Source organism: Alosa sapidissima, chromosome 19, assembly GCF_018492685.1.
Source record: "Alosa sapidissima isolate fAloSap1 chromosome 19, fAloSap1.pri, whole genome shotgun sequence".
NCBI lineage: Eukaryota > Metazoa > Chordata > Actinopteri > Clupeiformes > Clupeidae > Alosa > Alosa sapidissima.
In genome coordinates, this window is record NC_055975.1 from 13646201 (window position 1) to 13668763 (window position 22563).

General features: G+C 43.6%; 2 protein-coding genes across 5 annotated transcripts in view; both read right to left on the reverse strand.

Moving 5' to 3' along the window:
• ldlrap1b (low density lipoprotein receptor adaptor protein 1b) overlaps window positions 1–1160 on the reverse strand; it is a 63124-nt gene extending 61964 nt beyond the window's left edge. The window contains exon 1 of one of the 3 annotated variants that reach the window (XM_042072083.1): window positions 890–1157. In XM_042072083.1, the coding sequence (XP_041928017.1) occupies window positions 890–974 (85 nt within the window). In that variant the 5' untranslated portion in view covers window positions 975–1157. Of the gene's footprint in view, window positions 1–889 lie in introns of all 3 variants that reach the window. The other 2 variants (XM_042072081.1, XM_042072080.1) reach the window with 2 other exon arrangements.
• A 3259-nt stretch (window positions 1161–4419) lies between these two features.
• maco1b (macoilin 1b) lies at window positions 4420–21697 on the reverse strand. 2 transcript variants are annotated; one of them, XM_042072340.1, is made up of 11 exons: window positions 21143–21697; window positions 17407–17548; window positions 15697–15823; window positions 13845–13968; window positions 12433–12611; window positions 11576–12134; window positions 10569–10727; window positions 10043–10225; window positions 9704–9824; window positions 9313–9487; window positions 4420–6864 (listed from the first exon to the last, which is right to left on the reverse strand). In XM_042072340.1, exons 1-11 carry the CDS (start codon window positions 21220–21222, stop codon window positions 6662–6664), a joined length of 2052 nt encoding a protein of 683 aa, XP_041928274.1. In that variant the 5' UTR covers window positions 21223–21697; the 3' UTR covers window positions 4420–6661. The 2 variants fall into 2 exon arrangements, with proteins under 2 accessions (XP_041928274.1, XP_041928273.1); XM_042072339.1 differs by having other exon boundaries at window positions 11576–12140; window positions 21143–21696.
• Window positions 21698–22563: the final 866 nt, after the last annotated feature.

The following is a 22563-nucleotide window of genomic DNA, read 5'->3' on the forward strand; positions in this document are numbered from 1 at the left end:
TGGCGAGATATTGAGGCAGATGACAGATCAGCATGTGAGAATAAAAACACAGTTTAGCTTGGAACCGCAAGCTGACCATCTACAAAGTATAATTTATGAGAGCCACCTCAAAGGCTGGGAAAATGCAGACTGGAGAAGTTGGAAAACTGTGCGCATTGTCCAGCAAGTTAGCCCACCAACTGGTTTCGGATAGCCACGTTCAAATGCATTTAGAAGAAATAACTACTGGCCGTCAACACTTCCAAACGTTTCGTAAAGGAGGCTAAGCTACATATTAACACTGCAAGCATGAATGGAGGCAGCTAGCTTGCTTAGACATCCTAGCTTCGTGCCAAGAGACGCTGGCGTAAAGGAAACTGAACTGTGGAACATCATTCATTCAGATCCGAAAACAGTCTGTAGTCAAAAACACTGACGTAGGTTAACATAGACTACCTGGTTTTATGAATGCGAGACTAGCGACACTTTGAGTCTACGAGTTAAAGTTTATGTATTGAACGTGGCTAGCCCGATTACAGGCAATAAACCAAATTGCTGATATTAACTATAACGTATACAGCTAACATTACTTGTAGCCTAAGTTAACGTGGTGCCATGTTAAAGCAAACCAAAAACTCCCATGGCATCTGTTTAAATATTAGAGTCCGTTGCTGTAGCTTCCCCATCATTCGCAACAGTTTAATGTCACAAGCACAACTTACTAAATTTACTATCATTGCCAGCATAAACCTGCTAGCTAACTTACATAGCTACCTCTCGGTTCTTGGACAAGCAGACAACCCAACCCGTCACGTTCAAAAGCTAATCTTACATTTATAACGTTACCAGTATCAAGACTAAAGTGCTAAAGACCATTCAACTGGTTCATCACGAAAAGACCGAAACTTACTTTTGTGTTTGCCATAACTCCAAGATTGCTTAGCAATACTAGGGCTCCGAATAATGGCTCTCCCAGCCGACTTCAAAGCATCCATAATTTTAATCCAACGAGTAGGATCCGAGCTCTGTGCGCTCCGGTATTTGGCCTTCGCCACTCGAACTACTAAACTAGATTTTCACGTACTCGCAAACTTTTCCCGCAACCTGCTTTTTCCCAGTCTGAAAGGACAGCTGGAGCGGATGGCTGCTCATGCTCGCCAGCGGTGGGCGGTGATGCGTATGTAAATTAACCGGATAATGCACATGACGTCGCAGAGTAACCACATGCGCGAGAATCTCTTGTGTTTCTGTTTTTTTTTTTTTTTTTTCAGACAAGGCGGTGCTTAATTGGCGCGCAGAGTCAGGCTGCATTCTCCTGTTTGTGTGCCATAATCTGAGCATTTTCGCACATCGCTGCTATGTAAACTAAAACGTTTTGGTCCCCAACGTGTTTTCCCATTGTCAAACATGTGTGAATGTATATTTATACAATATTTAATGCAAATGTTTTTTTTTTTTTTTGTTTTTTACGCAGCCTAGGCCCTTAACAAGATTGACTTAACGTTGAAGAATAGCCTGAAGTTCAAATACAGTCCCAAGATTCATACTGAGAGAAAGATGGTTCAGTGTGTGTCAGAACTGAAGGTCTATTGATTTAGTCCACCTCTGGATGCAGTCCCAAAAGAGCCATAGCCAGGTGCAAGGTGGCAGATCGTCTGTCTGGAAGATCAGCCAGCCAGGGAGCAGGATGACAGGCTCACTCGTCTGGTCATGCAGCCCAGCCGACTGGCTGGACTGTTACCCCAAGAGGACCCAGGGGGGCTTGCTAAGAATTAGGCATGCAGGTTTCCTACCTTCAAAACATTTCACCTCATTTATGACAAAGGAGGACTAGTACTAGTAAAGTAGTTTTCAGTCTTGAGCACTCTCTCTCTCACACACACACACACACTACCCTGTGTAGTTGGCTAGCTGATTGTAGGCCTAGACATTACAGAGCCAGGCATCCAGAAAATGCTGCATGTCCACATTGCTGATATAGAAGTCTTTTGTCAAACACACCCAAGCACCTATAGAAATACAAAGCACATTTTTCTGATCAGACGTGTTTTTTGTGTTCAAAGACCACCACTGAGTAGCCACCACTCCCATTTCCTTTCTCTCTACCTTGTTCTTGTTTCGGCAAGATGAATGCAGTATTCCTCTCATCTTGAAAGAACATCTGCCCAATGTATGTAAATGGAACTTAAAGTGAATAGGGCTACTTTCTGTAGATTGTATGTAAATATGCAGTGTAACATGGCATGAACCTGCATGGGTAACGTATGCACAGATAAAATAAGCATGTCTCCACCACAGAGAGGGCATCAGCACTCAGATCTCATTATGTTTTTCTACAAATCTCCTTGTCTCTTCACTCAGCAAATTCTCTATCTCAGTCAGAAGCCTTTTCTCCGAAAACAAAGGCAACATTTGTCTCCATAGATGTCAGAGATGAATGTCATGTTCAAAGCAGCAGGGATCAGGCAGGGAGAGGGCACGAGAGAGAGAGCACACAAGAAAGCAGTCAGTGAATCAGTAGGAAGCTTAGTGTAACTACCACATTTGAAACAGAACTCTTTGATGTTTACTCAGCCCTCATATAGGCCCTGCTGTTTTCCTTCTAGCACTACTGAAATCATTGCTATGGAGAACGTGAGCAACATGCTAAGTATGATAGAGCTGTAAATTATTGATTGGGGGCTTTATGCTAATGGTGTTTCTTTACAACTGTAAAAACAGTGACAACACATGGAATATCTACACAGGAACAGCAGCAGCCAGTGTTTCTGTGTAGATGCAGTCAGTTGTTTTTAAAACCAAGCAGAGACTGCTTCTTTTGTTGTCATTCAGAGCTGAATGTGTGGCTCTGTCCAGGAACGGCCCACCCAGCTAACACACAAAGAATAACTCCAGTGTTGGGCTATCGACTGCCTAATCCACAAATGCTCATTCATATTTTAATGGTCTCAATCAGGCTTAACTCCCTTGTCCTGTTAATGTGGTTATGATATGACATGCTTATAGCCAGATCGAAAGTCATGTGCAGTGCAGGTGGCCCAACTGCATTTTGTAACCTCAGAGAATGGAAGTGCCCCCCATGGCCTGTACACATAGGGCCACACTGAGAGCCATCAAGTGTTGGCAAGATGAGTTGGCATGAAGGCCCTTTCTGCTTCCAAAGAGACTGCAGCCAAATTTACCCCATGCGTGAAATCCACAGCCTGTGCATAATATAATATTCAGAATGTAGAATAGAAAGTGCTATATGTAGCTAATATGTGTATGGTACGCCTTATACCTGAGTAAAATATATGTGTGTGGCTATATAATTAATGTAGTCAGATGTGGAATATGCATGTATGTCAAAGTAAATGAGTTAATTGAACACTTCACAGTATTATAAAGTAGAGCATCTTAATTATGGGCATAACAGTTGTCATCCATGCATTAAATCACCTTCTCTCCCTTAAGCCCACCCCACCATCCCTTGTCTTTCCACTTCAGAAATCAGTGGGTTAATTATAATTTCTTAATAAACTTGTGGCCTTAGGGAGGTAAGGAGAGACAGAAACAGAGAGGAGAGAGACAGAGGGAGGAAAGTGATTTAACTACTTAAACACATCCATGGATTAAGGTCATCAATATATTAACACCACCTCCCCCATTACCGCCTTGAACCTCATGGTCCACATAACTCTTGCCCTTGGTGATTAACAGTCACCCCTCTCATACACCCAAACACAGAAAAAGAAGCAAATAAAAAAAAAAGTCATTGGTTGGGTCATTTGTTCTGGCCATTTGACGGTCCTAGTACAACAGAAAAATCGTATTCATAGACCCCCCCCCCCACACACACACACACACAAATAAGTCAGTGAATCAGTGTATCCTCTTTATACACTAAAAATAGATGAATAAAAATATATAGCTATATTGCTTTATTATTATGGTCCATAACTTTAAACTTCACTCAAAGTTATTTGATATAAATTACACTTAGACATCAGCATATTAGAATGCTTGATTTTGTATAAAATATACACTATATGATATACCTTAGATATCTAGTCTTTTGGCATAATACTGACCAGTTACCCAAAGACTGCTGCTGGACACACGCCATAAGCAGAAGCACTTGAGAGGCTGTGCTTTTACCACCCTCTAGTGGCATAAGAGCCTTACTGAATCCACAGGACATTCTCTGGCTTTTTACCACAACTTATGTATTGCAGAGTGGCTCTGATTTATCATCATCAATGGTCAAAACTTTGGCAAATGCAACAAGTCAAGCTATTATTTTAATAGGATTATGCTTATGATTTTCTGTATGTGCCCTGTATGTAAGAGCAGATGGGTGTTACATTCGCACACATCAATATTTCAGAGAACCTGCATCAGAATATCTAACACATTCAGGATGGGCTCCACTGAGACATGAATAACCAGGCAAACTACATGTGCAAGAAAACCCTTCTTTAATCCCTTGAAAACCTCACAGAAAGGGACCACAACTGAGATCCAGACTGGAGGAAAGAGACAGAGCAAGAAGCGACCAAGAAAAAAAAAAATGTTTTTCCCATTAAACGTTCAGCTGACTGACCTTTTCCCATTATTTCCAAACACAGGAACCATTGTCATCTGCACTTAAAAAAAAGAAAATCTGTTTGTCCAGCATACCACGTAAACACTCAAAAGAACCAACCACATGAAATGACAGCAAAAATCACATAAATCCATCAATCAATCTAAGCCCTGCGGGAGGGGACATAAACATTAAGCAGAACAGGTTAACTCGGTGGCCTCAACGTACTGGATCACTAATACTTATTGTCTTGAGCAAAATGAAAATACAGTGACATTCCTCCGGAGTTCACTAGGATCAGTGATGCACGGTCATGGCTCCACCATGGCAGAACGTTTTTAGACAGGACACATCCGAATGAACCTTTTGCTGCCGGGGGAGGACGTTAAACATGAGCCAGAGTCGGTCCTTTCCACAGGGATGCGCCTGGGCCACTGAAACCCAAAAGTCCTCCGTGAAAAATCACAACAAGCTTTGGTTGTGGCAAGGACTGTGGTCAGGTATTGTGTCATAACACTGCCATATGAAAACAGAATAATAATGGATTAATCAACAGAACAACTAGTCATTCAACAGGCCTGAATAATGTGGGCAATTCCCTCCTTGCTCATATGCTGTCCAATTATGAAATGTCCTTAACTCATTACAACATTGATATCAACTTGAATGAAGTAAACCACTGGGCCAGTCTGACCAGGAGTGTTGCTGTGGCAGCAGGTAGCTTCTCATGTGATTTGGTTCCTGGGACTGCTATAAAGGAGTGACATTGCCAGGGGCGTACAGCATTCACCAAGGTCAGGGCTGTTCTATCTCTTGATTGGAAACATGACTGCGAGACTTCTATAAAGAGGCCAATACCAACAGACTGAAGCGCATGAAGGCCCTGACTAACCAAGCCTGAAGGCCTTGTGCAGGTCACTTTGCCATAACCGCTACAGCTCTCAACAGAAACTTCCAGTGAGTGCTCCAGTTCTGCAAATGACCCACCAAAGACTTCAGCTAGGCCTCTATGTAACCAGCCCTCAGCCAGCTGCCCATTGGCTAACCAAATGTAGCTCTCTCACACCTGTTCAATCGAAGAGACAGAGTGCAGCTGACTCTGGTGAGCACACCCAACACTGACAACCCTGGCTGGGCAAGGGAGTCCAGTCCATCAATGAGCTGCTATGTCAAGGCACTGATCAGTTTTAATTTGAGGGATGTTTGACCTGAACACAAGGGGCAGAGCTTAGGGGGAGGGGGGGGATGATTTAATAGTTTAAGGGACTGAACAGGCTTGCATTTATGCTCTTTTTAAAAGAAAATTTCACTCTGCTGGATTTATTTTTTTTAATCTGGGAACATTTCCATTTGAGCTCCAAATAAACTGAAGGCTGACATATCATGTAACCAAAACCTGTTCATCGCAGCAGGGGGTGCTTAGAGACAAGGGTTTCCTCCTGTTCTTGAGATTCAAACAAGACATGGAGTTTTATCACAGAGCGAGTCCACAATTTATTACATTCCTTTGTTGCCACTGGTGGTGACATTTTTTTTTTTGCAGATGACTTTTGTTGAGCCAGGACCAGCATGTAAGTAGAATTCGAGTGTTGAAGATGGACAACAACCCCCTCAATATAACCATACTCAATCTACAGCTAAACTCCAATGGATTGAGTGAAGCTGAGGAGAAAAAGACTGACAAGAAAAGGCTTTTTTTTTGGGGGGGGGGGGGGGTCCTTTCCTTATGCTTAAATGTAAGATGGAACGTCGTTTCTGTGAGGTTTCCAGACTTGAGTTGACCATCACTTGAAGTCTCTTTTTTGTGTCTTTTGAGTTTTTGTTTTTACTACGACAAATACAGTCACACAACACGACATCCTTCTGCTGCGCCGGCCAGATGGAGGGGGGGGGTTAGAAGGGGAAGAGCCACGGAGGAAGAGAAAAACAAAAGAGAAAGGGATGAGGAGGAGTAAAAGAGAGATAGAGAACATTCTAAGCCGCAGACATGCAGAGTTCCACTGGTTCTGGCAGAGAGAAAGAGAAAGAGAAACAGAAAGAGAAACAGAAAGAGAAAGAGAAAAAGAAAAAGAGAAACAGAGAGAGTGGGAGAGGGACGGTGAGAAGGAGGCCGGTCGGTCACTTCTTGAGGGGCTGGTAGACAGAGGCGTTGGGGTCCAGTCCGGACGGGGTGGTGTCCATGAACTTGGAGGAGTAGTGCGGCGCCACAGGGCTCATGCTGCTGGTGTCTGCGGAGTAGGCCAGGCTGGGCATGACCGCCATCACCTCGGCGATCTTCTGCTTCAGGTCGGCGATCTCCTGTTCCTTCTGAAGGATCTGACCTGGAGACACAACACATGGAACATCACTCCAGTACCATTACAACACTGCGACAGTAACAAGAACATAATCCATAGCATAACAGCAAGCAATATGGAATCTGAGTGTCCATACTTTTCAACAACCTTGCAAGAACTTTAGGTCAACATTACACACTAGCTCACCTGCTGCTCACCACCATAAGACTCAAAACTGTCAAAGGACCACAGTGTGGAGAGTGAAAACTGAGCACAATGAACCTGAGACAAAAGTCGTCCTTGGGCGTCCGGGAAAATGAAACAAAAGCCGTCCTCTGTGCCCAGCTATTCGGTCTTCTATAATGTCTACTCTAGAGCAGCACGGGATAATAGGATGCTCACACACACACGATTAGTGGCAACTCCACCCTTTTGGTCATGTTTAAACTACAGTGACATTTCTCTATTCTGGAAAAATATAGCAGGATTTGTTCAGAATACATCCTTTTTTGCATGTAAATAGCTAACAAACCCAGTAGATATGTATTAAAGCCCATAATAGAGCCCTATTAAATGGTCAGTGTCATTCCAGAATCTTTTCAGATATCTGAAACGATTCTGGAATGACACTGACCATTCAATAGGCCTCTAAGGTATGATTCCATATCAGGAACAACACTAATGTTCAACTTGTGGAAGGAAAGTGGAACCTTTCAAGGTCAAAAAATATATATAAAAAAATAAATAAATAAAAAAATAATATAAAAAAAATATTAAAAGCATTCTGTGCCAAATACTGAATTAATCTCCGATTTCGTTACCCAAGCACGAGAGGATTAATGCTCTTTAAAAGCAACTTCTAATTCAAAAATGAAAGTGTCTTATGAAACTCAACGCAATAGTTGGCAAATCACCACAACCCAGAGTTGGCATCTCATTTTGCCAAGTCAAACAGGAAAGTCTGGGAAAATCTCACTGCATCCCAACCACCCTTCTCGTGTCCAAATCTTCACTCAGAATGGCATGACGCTACTGAAAATCTAATCTGGCCGCCTTCGGTCAGCTTTCACCATCACCATGACCAGCTTTCTCAACACTGCTGCTACTCGTGAACAGGATACAAATCCCTCTGCGCTGAGGCTTGTGGCCGGTTGCACAAAGCACCTTAAGTTAAGTTTTTCCCTTAAAATCTGATTTAAGGGTCCCTTAAAATAAAAACGGTTGCACAAACACCCTTAAGTTTTCTCCTTAAGGTTTCCTTAACATGTTCCCTTAGTATCTAAGGGTTTGTCCTTATCTTGTAAGAAAACCCTTAAACTGTTGCACGAACGACCTTAGTAGTCTAACTAAGGGGAAAAACCTAAGGGACATCTGACTCTACCTTAACCATATTATTAACTGAATTGATGCTGATAAGTTTATTAACTACTTTTGACAATTCAAAATAAAACCTCTTAATAATATGCTTCCTCTGTCAAATAGGCCTATCAGAAACATGCCGTAGCATATTGTTATTGTGTGGTTTACGTAGGCTAATGTCAACAATTCATGTGGATGTCTTGTTAGCCTATGAGCTTCGGTTCGGTTCGCTAGGCAAAATGTTGGTGCACTGATGGCAGTCAGGATCATCTCTAACTTGCCAACTAGTATTGTTCAGTTCATGTATATAACATGCTTTACTTGCTACCTGGATAATTTCCGCGAATATTATTAAGGTAAGATGAATGATAAGATCATTAAGCTTTAGGCCTACTGTGTTCGGTGGGTTAACGAACGTCATCGCGGCAAAGGCAGTTAGCTGTAGGCTACAGCTGTTGAACAATCTCCGTGGAAACTACAGATTTTCGTGCCGGAAAATCCCTTTCAGTGAAGTAAATCCCTTGACGTTTCTCCTTAACTAAGGAAACATTTTAAGGTATTCTGTGCAACACCCTTAAGTAAATCCCTTACCTAAGGAGAAATTAAGTCTTAAGGGTCATAAATAAGGGAAAAAAACTTAAGGTGCTTTGTGCAACCGGCCACTGGTCTTTGTAGGGGAAACCAAAATATCGCTTTTGCTCCGAGGATGACTCATGCCACCTTCTCTATAAACCTTTTTTTAAAATTCAGACAGCACATTTTCGTACAGCACATTTTCATACAAGTTTAGTTGTATGACAATATGAGATGTGCTTTATTCCCCGACAGTTATTTTTGCATGAATGCCCTTTCTCATTTGAATCACCAGCCAGGAGGGAGAATGCAGACAGGTGTCAGAATCATGCAGTAGTTAAAATGTCAGCTTCAGGGCATGTTCACACAAACTGTTATGTTTGAATACTGGAAAGCACCAAAGTAAACCTTTTGAACACACCTAGTGTGCACATGCCTGTGTGTATGAATGACAGAATGCTAATGGTTCTGATTAAACAGGGTGTGTGTTGAAGACCGGGTGCAGAGAGCTAGAAAAGCACACACACACACACACACACACACACAAACACACACAAACACCTTGTGCAATCTCCAGCTGCCTCTTGGCGTCGCCCAGCGCAGAGAAGAGGTCGAGCTTGATGCGCGTCTCGGCGCTCAGGCTGTTCTCCAGGTGCTGGGTCTTCTCCTGCATCGCCGAAAGCGCCGACATCAGCACCTCCGTGTCCTTCTCATTCTCCTTATACTTGTGCAGCTCCTGCCACATTGGGGGGAGACAACGTAGCCGCTCACACACTTGATACAATCATGCCAAAGACAAGGTTACAACTAGACAATAAGATGGCAAAGAAGGACACTTGTCACAATAAGAAAATGACAAGAGGGACAAAAGCATAGCTAGGAAACCTCACACTCTTGTTGCCTCCTCGGCATGTGTTGTACATTGGTCGATACATGAGTGTGTGTTTGGTACCTGCACTGTGAGCTCCAGCTCGTGGATCTGCTCCTCTTTCTGTTTCAGGTCTTTGCTGAGCTTCTTGCACTCTGTCTCCAGCTCCAAGATTCGCCTCCGCAAGGAGTCTGTGCACTCCCCTCTGAGCAAACACACACACAAACACACATTACACAAGGAGTCTGTGCACTCCCCTTTGAACAAACACACACACAGAAACATTACACAAGAGGGAACTCTTAGATGGGATAAAGAGTTTACTATCATAATGTTAGTTGTTAGAGACATAAGTCATGAGTCTAACAACAAGTGTCTGCATTGTATCTACGTGTGTGTGTGTGTGAGATAGTTGGTCTGTACCGTGAGGCGGCAGCGAGCGCAACAGCGCGGGCAGCTGAGGCCTCCTCCAGCTTCTTGCGCTTCCTCTCGTCGGCCAGCTGTTTCTCGGCAGCTGCCCGCGCCTCCTGCTCCTGCTTCAGCCTCCGCTCCAGCGAGCCCAGCGCCTGCCGCTCCTTCTGCTTCCCCTGCACCGCACTGTGCAGCCTACACACACACACCAAAATACATACTTGTAAAACATTGCATTGTACACAGCAGTGGATTACTCAACCACATGTAAATGTCAGGATCATCATCAATCATCAGCATCAACATTACAACATACAGATTATACACTACACACACACACACACACACACAGTCATATCTTCCCACATGTCTAACCCAGAGGAATTACACTGAACAGCAGTGCTATTACCACATGCCTCAACACCTGTTCTGCCATAGCAAGTCATGTTCATAGAAGTGATTTAACACTCACAGGTGAAAACCATCACACAGGTATATGTACCGTCACACCCCCACAGTATCACACACACACACTCACTTGTTCTGTAGGACCTCGTTCTCCTGTCGCAGCTGTCCGAGCTCGGAGCGCACACTCCTCTCGGCGCTGCCCAGAGCCCCCAGCTGGCTGCGCAGGTCCTGCTCCACCTGACGGCTGGCCTGCAGCTCTGCCTTCAGACGCTTCACGTCCTGCTCCAGCCTGAGAGACAGACAGAGAAAGAAAGAGAAAGAGAGAGAGAGAGAGAAACAGAGAAGGAAGATTGAAAGAAATAGCAAGAAAAGGTAAATAAGGACCATGTGGAGTAGGAAAGGAAAGACAAGGGAGAGGGAGGCAGAGGAAAGGCAATGCAAGCAGAGTGCCAACCCTCACGAGTACAGGGCACATCACACCAGTATAGCCATAGTTTCTGCATTCACTTACTTCATCACCTTACTTCCACTGTATGGATGACCAGCCAGGACTCACTTCAGTGTGAGAGCGTAGGGGATAGTGTATTTGTGTGAAATTATACATGTGCAAGTGGATGTTCATGTGGGTGACTATATACCAATGTAAACATGTTTGGATTTGGTTCATGGGGATTCGGTCGCCTGGGACCTATAACAACAATATGTGTTTATGTAACTTCAAGAGCTGAATGTGGCTTCTCAGATGTATACCAGTGGCTGTGGGCAGCCTGGAGTTATCTGAGCTGGCTGTTGTGGATGTCAAGTGATTGCTTCAGTATGGGACCTACTGCAATCTCTTTAAGCACAGGGTGGGACAACAAGTGCATACAGATTAATCATTTCAACAGGTACATCCCAAATGTGGGGTCTATCATTGCATCAACCAGACCTGGATTTAAATCTTGTGCTGGTACTGGATGTGGCTTTTTCACGTGGTCCAACTATATCTCTGAATGTAACCTATATCAAACCAAACCTCCAAGCAAGTAAGGTCAAGAAAGTAATGGATACCTTCAAGCACTAGTCTCGACCACCAATAAAATGGTGTGAACTGGAGTGTGCTTTTGTCTGTGTGTGAAGCTGTCTAAGGGTGTGTACCTCAGCAGTGCCTCTGGTTTGCTGAGTTGGTTGTTGGGGATGCAGTTCTCCAGTGTGTCTTTGTTGTGGCACGCTGAGGCGTTCTTGCCCCCACCACTCCTTTGCTTCTTGTCGCCCTTGCCCGAGGCTGAGGGCTGCTGGGCCGAGGACGGCACGCTCCCGTTGGCCGTGCCGTGCCCCCGGGGCGAGGAGTTGCCCGCCGCCACGCTGGCGTTCTTCTGGTTCTTGGCGTTGCAGTTGGACGAGGAAGAGGACGAGCAACAGGATGAGAAGGAGCTCTCCTCCTTGAGCAGCAGGTTCTCGGCACTGTCGCTGTGGCTCAGTCTCTTGCTGTTGCCGTTGGGCTGCGTCTCCATGTACTCCGGCTCCTTGCTGGAGCTGCTGCTGCTGCTGCTGCTGCTGTCGCCGCTCTGTTGGGCCCCCGACGACCCTTGGCCCTTGCGCCCCTTCTCCCGGTACTCCAGCTCGGGCAGGGGCCCCGAGGACGGCTTCTTGCCCATGGCGGGGCCTCCGTTCTGGGATACGGGCGTCTGGGAGTCCTCGGACATCCCTTTGGCGGCTGCAGCTGGACAACACAAGGGAGAGAGGGGGGGTTGGTGAGTGAATCAGCCAACAGCTGAGCTCAAGCAAGTACTGGATGAAAATGAATTGAGGAGTAAAGTCTTAGAGAGTGCCAAGCTGAGCCAGAGAACACTACAATGACAAATCAAGGTCTGATTTCAGCTTATCCACTCATCCACTGCAGAGTTTTAAGTGGTTAAAAGTGATATTCAAATTTGCAGTGGTGTCTTAATATTTTCCAGAGCTGCATAGTGCACGAGTGGATGTGCCCGTCTGCTCCTCCTCCTCCACCTCACCTTCCTCGGCTTCCCTCTCCTGCCTCTGGAGCAGTTGCTGTTCTGGTGGCAGGGCCTGCTGGAGGAGCTGCATGTAGAACTCATTCTCCTTCTGCACCTCCTTCTGCTTGCGCACACGCATTTTGTAGCTCACGTAACTCTTGAAGCCAAAGCCCAGCGTCACCACTGGGTAGCCAATACTGTAAGAGGGAAAGGAAAAAAAGAGAAATACGAGAGAGATTAATGTGGCTTATACTACTGCTAATTCTCTATTGAGGAACATTGACATTGAATATAAATATATTTTCTAGGTATTGCAATCACACAAGCAGTAGAAATGATGTCAGTAGCACTAGAAATGTCACATCAGCAAACGCCAAATCTTCAAAGCATACTCCCCACATTTGTATTGTGTTCCAAAAAGGTCTCGTAGCCTGGTTGTGTCTAGCCCACCCACTGCATGTTGCTAAGCCTGCATGTTGTTATTTGCCCAAACCACCAGTCAAATCAGGCTCCAACTATCTTCATGCTTCAGAGCACCTCTTCATTTCCTCCCTCTCCAGTGTGTGTGATCTGATGCATCTGCCTTCTGAGAGAGAGGACCCAAAGCATTGCTGCTCAGGGAGAGGCCTGGAGGAGCCCAGGCTGCTTGCCCGGCTCCTCTCAGTGGAAGTAACGCAGATACATAAGTTAATGGGGTGTGTGAGGGATCTGGCATAGCTCTGGGCTACTTCTTCCAACAGGCTTCTGCAGCCGCTAAACTGCACACCAAGCACTGTAGCATCCAAACAGCTGTACAACCAACACTGCCAAAGCTATGGTATGGCTTTTTCTGTCAGTCACAGGTGCTGTTGTCATTCATCTGTGTTTAAGAAGACCGTAACTGAGCTCTTCATTAAACATTTCATCACTGAAGCCAACCTTGCAGGTCTTCAGTCATTGCTGAACAGCCTCAACAGGTTTTTTTTATCCAGTCATCTCAGCATTGCTAAAGAAGGCTTGGCGGTTACGGCAACATCTCTTGCTAAAGTTCCGTTTCTTTTTTTTACTCCGCAATTGCAGCTGAAGGAAAATGAGAGTCTATGAAGCATCACTGCCAGTTCAGTTGGCCGCATTCTGCCATGTTTGTGTCCATTTCCAAAACACCGGGGCCCCTTCAGCAAAACCGAATTTGTTGGCAACGGGGGTCCTGTCTGGTTATTTGCTGAGAAATAGTGCCATGGGAACAGTCCTACACCCCAGACAATGAACAAGTGCAAGCTAGAGAAGCAAGGACAAGACCACCATCCTCTACTTCCATCCTCCTCTACTTGGTACTGGGCATCCCAGCACCTCCTGGAACTCTTCAGGTCGGTCACATCAAGTAAGCAGCTAAGACTGGCTAGTGCTTGTGGTCAGTTTTGATACATTTGTGATGATTTGAAGCTACTTACCAGTGTGCCGCAAATGGACGGCACAGGTCCACATGGAAGTTTTTCAGATCCTTGAATCTGATAGCTGCCTCTATATATACAAAAAGTATCCATAGCGATACTGTTGGGAGACACACTCCTCTTTCTGTGAAGGAGAGAGGTAAAGGAAGAGAGGAAATGCACAAGTCAAAAAACAAGTAGGCCAAGAATTAGAGAGGAGTTAGTTAAGTGGGATTTCTGGACAGACAAAACTATGAAAACTGGTGAATCTAAAAGACAGAGCTCCTCATGGCCAGTCACTGCATACAGAGGACACGACTGAGAGATGGGGGGGGGGGGGGGGGGCTGCTGGGCATTAGAAGAGAGGAGGGGATCGGGACGCCATATTCAACTCCAGGGTCATTCCACCGTCACAACTGATAAATCATAGGCCAAATTTGACAGCCACCTGATACACACCCTGAAGAATTCTCAGAAGGATAAATTAGACCACACACACACACACACAGCAAACACTCTGCAGTATTGTATAATCAGAGGAGTAGCAGCTACCTCTCACAGCTACTAATGAGTAGCACACTGCCATCAAACATGCCCCCTTCAGAAATGTCACAGTAGAAAGCAGAAATATGAAAGAACTAATACTTCATGTCAGTTCTGTATGATTACATCATGAATTCCTGAACAAAAACCCTCCCTCACACACACCCCACGCTAAGCCCAGTAAAATCTACTGATCCAGCTGATAGATAGATAGATACCACTGGGGTTGAGGAATCACTACAGTGGGTGAAAAATAGAATAAAGAACAACCATTTTAAGATTAGCAATGGATTTTTATAATCTTAATTTCCCTGTATTCAAATTCAAGGTGGTTTTCAAAATGACATACTTTAGGCAAATGACCTGTCACCAGCTGGCCTGCAAAATCAGCAACATCTATAAAATAAAATGTGTTTTCTTTTTTTTTTTACTCTTACTGTAAACTATGGAACTGGACTAAAACACACCACATAGCTGTTGGATTTTCCTTTTTCTTTGATGCAGTTAGTATCAAAAAAGATCTTATTCACTTGCCATTAAAGTTAGCGAATATTTATTATTGAGGTGTTTAACAACAATTATTTAATAAGTGTATAACAGCATAAAGCTATGGAAAACACACACATAGCTATGCATTTTCTTGATACACCATATAATGGAATTATCACTTCCAACATAAGGTTAACACAACCTTCTTTGAGGACATCTTTTGGATTCATGGTCATAATGTGAGACAACAAAGATAATCATTTATTAAGATATTAGGTATAATTGCCAAAAGCTGGCTATCCATAAAATGAGTGTTGTCTTCATGAGAACAACTATGCACTAAATAACCATATGATCTTACTTCTGATGTGTCTCCTCTGCAGTTTCTGGCAAATATATCACACGCATGAAGTGCACAGCCAACTTAAAGCTCCGTGACTTGTGAATTGGCAAAGTTAGCTTAACTACAAATGACCCAGTGGATCAAGCCAGGATCACAGCCCCCCTCCGGTCTCAAGTGTTCTGCCAAATCTCCATTGCGCACCTTCTGAGAAAAAGAAAACGCTACCCAGCCAACCCTCATTAGACACAGCCTACCGACATTCTGAGAACAAAATGCCACGGGCACTGTGCTGCCAGACTCCACCGCAGTGGGTGAAACAGCCAAAGCTACAAAAACCAACATTTGTGCAAGAGCTTAACAGACCAGATGCAAACCTTGATTTAGCTCTAAATCTTTACAAAGCCATGCAATGGCTCCAGTGTTCATAGAAAACCTACACTGTGTTATGTGTGTAGGTGAGTGCATAATGTAAATGAATGTGCGGGAGGGTGTGCTTACCTGTATGCCACACGTACTGCACCCAGACGTAGGTGCTGGCTGCGAAGAAGAGCCACTGCACAGGAATGAAGAGCAGGCAAATGATATCTGATGTAAACGCCACACAAACAAAGAACACTGAAAATGCCTGGAAGAGACCGAGAGAAACAGGGGGAAAGTGGGCTTTAGTTAAGGCCTACAAGAAGCCTGAGATTTCCAAAACAAAGACAATAATGAGGGAAAAATAATCAAATGACGTTGAGGTGAAAAAGCCTGAACACTAATTAAATTTATTTTAAACTAAAACTAACAGCTTCAGCTGATTGCTCCTTATGGTCCTCTAGCTGTCTGTTTAGTGTTTGTATGAATACTAGAGAGTTTTTGAGCACACTGTTCTCGCTCTGTAAATGGGAAGACCACACAGTGGCTCGGTCCAAGCTGAGCCAAGCTGAGCCAAGCTGAGCCAATCAGCACAGTGCTTCAGGAGTACAGAAGGAAGGAGTGCCTGCCATTCGATTGACTGTCGAGCAGCACAAATACTAACAACATTTTACGAAACTGCATCGCAAATTGCAGGCTGCTTCAAAGCCAAAACACACAAGCCCTTGCAGCCACACTGTGGCACAATGCTGCGCCGGCGAAAGGTCACCCGAGTTGTGCGGGACGTGTGTGTTCTTGTGAGTGTGCGTGTTGTTTTGTGTCTTGTTCCACAAAATAGTGTAATTACAGTTGTGGTGCACCTGCTATGCCGTTTGAATATTCCTCTGAACTTTGAGTTAATGATGCGTGACATTTACTGCACAACGCAATTTCCCGTGCAGCTTTGGGGCAACCAAGCAAATGCAACAGAGAAACTGTATCCATTACTCTGTGGCAAACAATATTATACAGGAGCAATCAGTATGCATCACAAATCACTAAATATGAAAATGGGGCTCCACTGGACATGCCTGTATAATGAAATGGAAACGGTCCAGAGGGAAGCTGGAAGCGGAATGTGATGCGACACAAGAGTGGGGGGTGGGGGCATGCCCTCATCCGGCGGTGTCATGGCTGCTGGTTTGCTGATAGATTGGATGTAAGCCTTTAAATCGCGGCAGCAGTAATACACGTTAAATAAGATTATGGACAGCGTGGTGACCCTGCTGCTCCAGAGATGACAGGAAAGAAAAGATAACAGGGGGAAAACCCAGTGTGGGGTGGGGGTTAGGCGGGCGTGGGAGGTTGCCATTCTGTGTTACAGTCCGCAGCATTAATCTAATCTCCCACACTGAAAAACGCGAGGGGTTGGTTTGCCCTCAAGACGACAACCTGGCTGACTTTCGGCGACCTGGCACAGAAAGCCAGTGGGCTCCATGCTTGGCCTTTGGTACACAAAAGAGACCATGACAACACCAATGTTTGACAATGAAAACCATACAGGTTCAAGATAACAGATGGAAAGGGATCAGCTCATGTAGGGCTTCTTTATGTCAACCAGCTGGAGGTGAACCGAGTACTTATGAAGCATTTACTGAATTGCATTAGTTTTGCAGGCATTTGATCTATTGCACTGTTGCTCTATTGCACATCAGGAAAGAACACAAACAAACACTCTGCAATCAACATACAGAAGTTTCATTAAACTTTCATCAATCTGCAAAATGCATTTTACAAAGGCTTTCCGCTGAGCGGGTTTACATAACAACAACAGAAGCAGCAGCAGCAGCAGCTGTATGATCCCAAACTCACCAGGCCCTGGTAGCGGAAGGAGTCGTATACACTCCGGATGAAGAGCCAGAAGGGCCACAGGTACTCAAACCTGAAGTCGAGCACAAAGTCTGCCAGCAACACCAGCCCCCACACCACCAGGAACTTCAGGTACAGGAACGTACTGATAGAGAGGGAGAGGGAGGAAAAGCAGAAAGAGTGAATTTCATCCAAACTAATGTCACTTATGTAGCCTAGTACATTTGATAAATGTAAACTTGTCACATAACACTGCAAGACAAATAGGTAATCATCAAGATGCACACTAGTGGCAGGTGATAGACTTAACTGGATCATGATATTTCATGTTATTTCTTGTGAGGTCATATAAATGACAATATGAATATGCAGTCTTGAGAATAGTTATCCACAATAACTATATAGAATAGTTATACACAATAACTTCCTCACCTAGGCTTGAACTATACATGCAAGCTGCCCAAGTGGTAGTGCACATGCATGGCATCGACTATTTAATCCATAATCTGGGATGGCAAAATTTTGTCATGGGGAGGAATTCTACTGCTGAATAATGGACGATATGGCACATCCATAAATCACAAAAAACTGGCCTAGTGAAGTGTGAAGTATTCAGTATGTGAAAAGTGTCACATAGGGCCTTCTTTCAATCATAGTGGATCACCAGTCAGTCACACACATGGACATGTGGATATGACATTTTGCCAGGGGTATTACTGTAAGACATGATGAAATTATTTGGGCAGTGTGCCAAAGCTTCACAGGGAACACCAACCAAACATGTCACACATCAGACACATGCTCGAAAATGTGCTGCATTTAGCAACTGGAATATCTTCCCTCACGAGAGGTCTGCTCTGCTCCTAGACTATTGCACTAAACACTCATCTTAAAAGCAGAGCTGGGGCAACCCCATGAAGACATGGCAGCGTGATGTGCTAGCAGAGTGTGTGCATGTGTTCATTTCCCAGGTTTGAGAGATTACACCCATGTTTAGCATTTGGGCTAAGCTGCTTATGATATGCAAGTCTCACTGGGCATGTGTTATGTTCATTCTGGCAATGGGCATTTGCATGATCTCAACATTCACCACGGCCACCCACTTAGATTGTCTACTAAAAACTACACCCTTTGAGTTACTTGGAGAGGAAGGCTGAAAAAGAAGCACCCAGCAGCTTGTAGAACGGTACTGAACTTGGGAGGCCCAAAAGTGGAGAACAATTAAATGAATGTCAGCGGCAGAGCTGTAACTGAATGAACAGCTGGCCCGTATCTATATAACTGGCATTTTTTTTAAAAAATGGAAAGATAGCATGAATACTATGCTGACCAATAACCAGAGAGGTAGTGAAAGGGTCTGTGCTGATGGTCTGAAAGTCTTATCTACAATATGGTGGATCATTAACTGCATTGTAATGGTGGTTATTAATACAAGTCTGGTAGCTTCTATCCTCTAGGTCAGTGTTTTTCAACCTTTTTTGTGCCACGGCACACTTTTGACACTTAAAATGTCCCACGGCACACTAACATCCTTTGTGAAGAAACAATAAAAACATACCATAGCCTAAAATTTCAAATAATACACAGATATGGCCTTATTATGGCTTCTATGCAAGACCTGCTCAATAAAACAAGCGCCCTCTGTTTCATTTGTAGGTGACTATATCTAATTTAATTGTTGTTATGAACTGGATATGTGATGATTCTGTGAATACTGGATATGGGGCCCCCGTTGTACAATGCCTGCATACCACAAATAGTGCAATCAATCATACAATCAATGAGAGCATGTGATTATAAATTCTTTGATGCAACAGTTGCTTTTCTGGACCAGTGAGTGACATTTGGGTAATTTTCTGCAGCACACTTGATTTCTCAAGGCACACTAGTGTGCCCCGGCAGTGGTTAAAAAACACTGCTCTAGGTCATTGTGAGCTAAATACCACCACAGCTGTAGAGCAGCGCCTAACTTATAACCAATGTGGGGTACCGCAGTACGCCCTGTGAGGAAACATCCATGAAGATGGGAAGACATGGCCACTGGGCTTTCCTACACCCACATTCACAAGATTTTATCACTCTGTTTGTTCAACATACAAACCTATGATATCTATATTGTAGATGAAAATTTAAAAGAGAATGCTTTTGAAACAGCTGGAACCAGCTTCAGTATATCAGAGACCCTAAATAAAATACGCTTTCTACTATACTTCTAGCCCATGTATGAACTCCAACACATACAACTCCCTGACTTAAGAACAGAGGTAGGCTACACGTTTAAGTGGTCATAGCCACAGGTGCCTCATAACATAACACAAGGATGCAAGTCAAAGAGCAAATTTAGAAAGCCACTGTGGTTTCGTGCAAATATTAGCCTAACCATAGACTGCATAAAGTCTATGAGCCTAACCTTCAAATCATCGACATTTTAATTTGATTTGAACTCACGGAGCAGAAACCCGTGAAAGGTTCTCGAATCTAGAATCTAAACGTCAAAGTGCTTGGATGGGAACCAAGGAAAGTGTAGCCTACTGTCTGAACTAACAGAAAATACTGTGCCAGAGTGATCCTGACATTTCATACACTCATTGTGTCAAAAATCAAGTTGACCTTCTGCGTAACACACTATTCATTAAACACAAATACCTGAAAGAATACGTTGAATTATGTTATCTTGATGAGGACACTTGTTACGTTCACATTAATCAGGCTGCAGGAAGGATTACTTGGGGTTGTGGCAAGTCACGATAACGTCAGATGCCTCGTATAACACTGGGCCTGAGCTACCTGAACTGTTAAGAAAAGTCATAAGGAGTCATCTTCTTTAAAATGCTGAACAAAAAACATGACTGAATACAATGAGCGTATGATACATACTCCTCGAACAGCATTTAACTGTAGCCAAAATGTAATGTTATTAACGTCAATGATACCAGCTCACCTCAACAGATGCTAACTAGCCAGCTAACGTTAGCTGACAGGGATCTCGAGCCAGCACCATATGAACATACAGTAAATAACAATTAAGAGGACAAAAAACGAAAATGTCTGCAGTGTCAGGTAGCTATCTCATATGGTTCAGTACATAATATTCAGAATATAAAGACACAGCATTGCATGGTGATTGACTCATTTTTTTTTTTTTAAAGAACATCAACACCAGCTGTGGTTAGCCAACTAAGCTAAACGTTAGCCTCGCAAACTGCGTCTAAATGGTTTACTTAAAAGCAGTTAGCTAGCTACCCAACGTCCGCGTAGCTAACATCAAATAGCATAACGTTAACGTTATCGTTAGTAGTTATTTTGCCAGCTTACAATATCAGCGACATGTAGGTAACGTTAATGTTTGCACGGTCTAGAAATGTGTCTGTTCAATCAGAAGTCAGAACACCAGGCCCGGCAGCTAACGTTAAACCATATTTCATTGTCAAACTAAGAACATATCAACCACAGCAACAACCCATTAGAGAACGACAACCAGCAGTTCACTGGTCAAAAATAATTGACTAGCTCAATTGCTAGTATAACTTCTTTGGATAACTGACGCTTATGTTAAGTTGTTTTTAATGGGAAAACGTTGAGGTGATGTTGCTGAATTACTTAATGTTAGTTGGATATAGCTATCCAGTTTGTTAGCATTACATTGATCCTAACAAAGGTAGCCAGGTAGCTAGCATGCTAACTAGCTATTTCCATGATAACCCAGCTCAGATAAAGGACCCACAGCTATACACCATACCTGCCGTATATACCCTCGGTTATTCGGTTCCGTTTCAACGGCCGTCGGAGTTTGCTGCAGTCCGCATTGCGCCGCTTCATCCTACCCTCCTTCGCTTTGGCTTTTTAATTCTTACTGTTGTATTTTCCAGTTTTCTTTCTTGGTTGAGTGTAACTACTAAAGAAGGATTTCAAGTAATGCAACTATCGTTGTTATTGTTTTTTCCACTGAAACAAAGAAATAAATAAAAACACTGTCTTCAAGGCCCTCCTCTTTCCTTCAGCGCAGACTCAACAGCACACGCGACAGTTTACATACACGAGCTTGCCAGACAATCTGCTTATCCAATCAGTTTGTTCTTTACCGTCTATCATTTTGATTGATACAACAACTAGCCATATGCATTGCCATGTTCTACCACGACCACCAGGAGTGGAACAGAGGGACGACAAAAATATTCTGATGAGTTTCCCCCCATTCAACCAATCAACATTTTTGTGGACAAATCAGGTATGCCATGCTACCCTATCAAAAACATTTTCTAACCCTCTAGGCGGGATCTTGGGCGGGCTATCAACGTTTCTGGCGTAGGTAGGCTACGCAGTTTGTGCTCAGATTACGTACAGCGCACAGTGACAGCTGCGTACGTAGCCTACCAAATCACCATTGGGTAATAACCCAGTAGACCCATAACAGCCAGCATGAAAGGCCATCAGCAGCAGCTGGTTAGCTAAAAAGGAGAGACTGGACAACGCTGTAGGAATACTTAGGCTGTCTAGTCAGGTAGGCCAATGTAGTACCACCAGACATAATTTGCTTTTATGAATTTGCTTTTATGAAAAGTCTGGACAGAACCATAGAACAAACCTCGTTTAGGATAAGGGATAACATTCACCTCCTGTTCATATTCCAAATAGCAGCCTTGATGCTATTTGCTACTTGAGTCCCAGGAATTCAATGTAGGCCTATTTTTAGGACTATGGTATCCAAATAATGACAGCACAAGGCGTGAGGAATAACAACAAATAGACACAATTGTATTAAAATGAATCATTTATACATGTTTTTTTTGTCTCAATCACAACATTATAATGTATTAAAATGGAAATATACAAAATTTAAATAATTATTGATTCATGTGTACAGTAGTACATTGTTTATTTATAGACTACATGTTCCTGTGATCGGCTTTCATAAACAACATCTCAAGTGTGATCTTTTGTAACTCTTAAAGAATCATTTGCATGGTGAAATTCAGAAAAAAAAGTACATCATATCCATGGTCATTTTGACTTAATAATCTTGACACACTCTTCTATATCCTGTAAAACATTGATACAATGTTAACTTAAGAGACAATTACACATCCTACAAACAAAAAAGGGGGTGGGGAGAACGGATCACCAAGGTAAAAGCTGAATAAATCTGGTGGGTGCAAATCT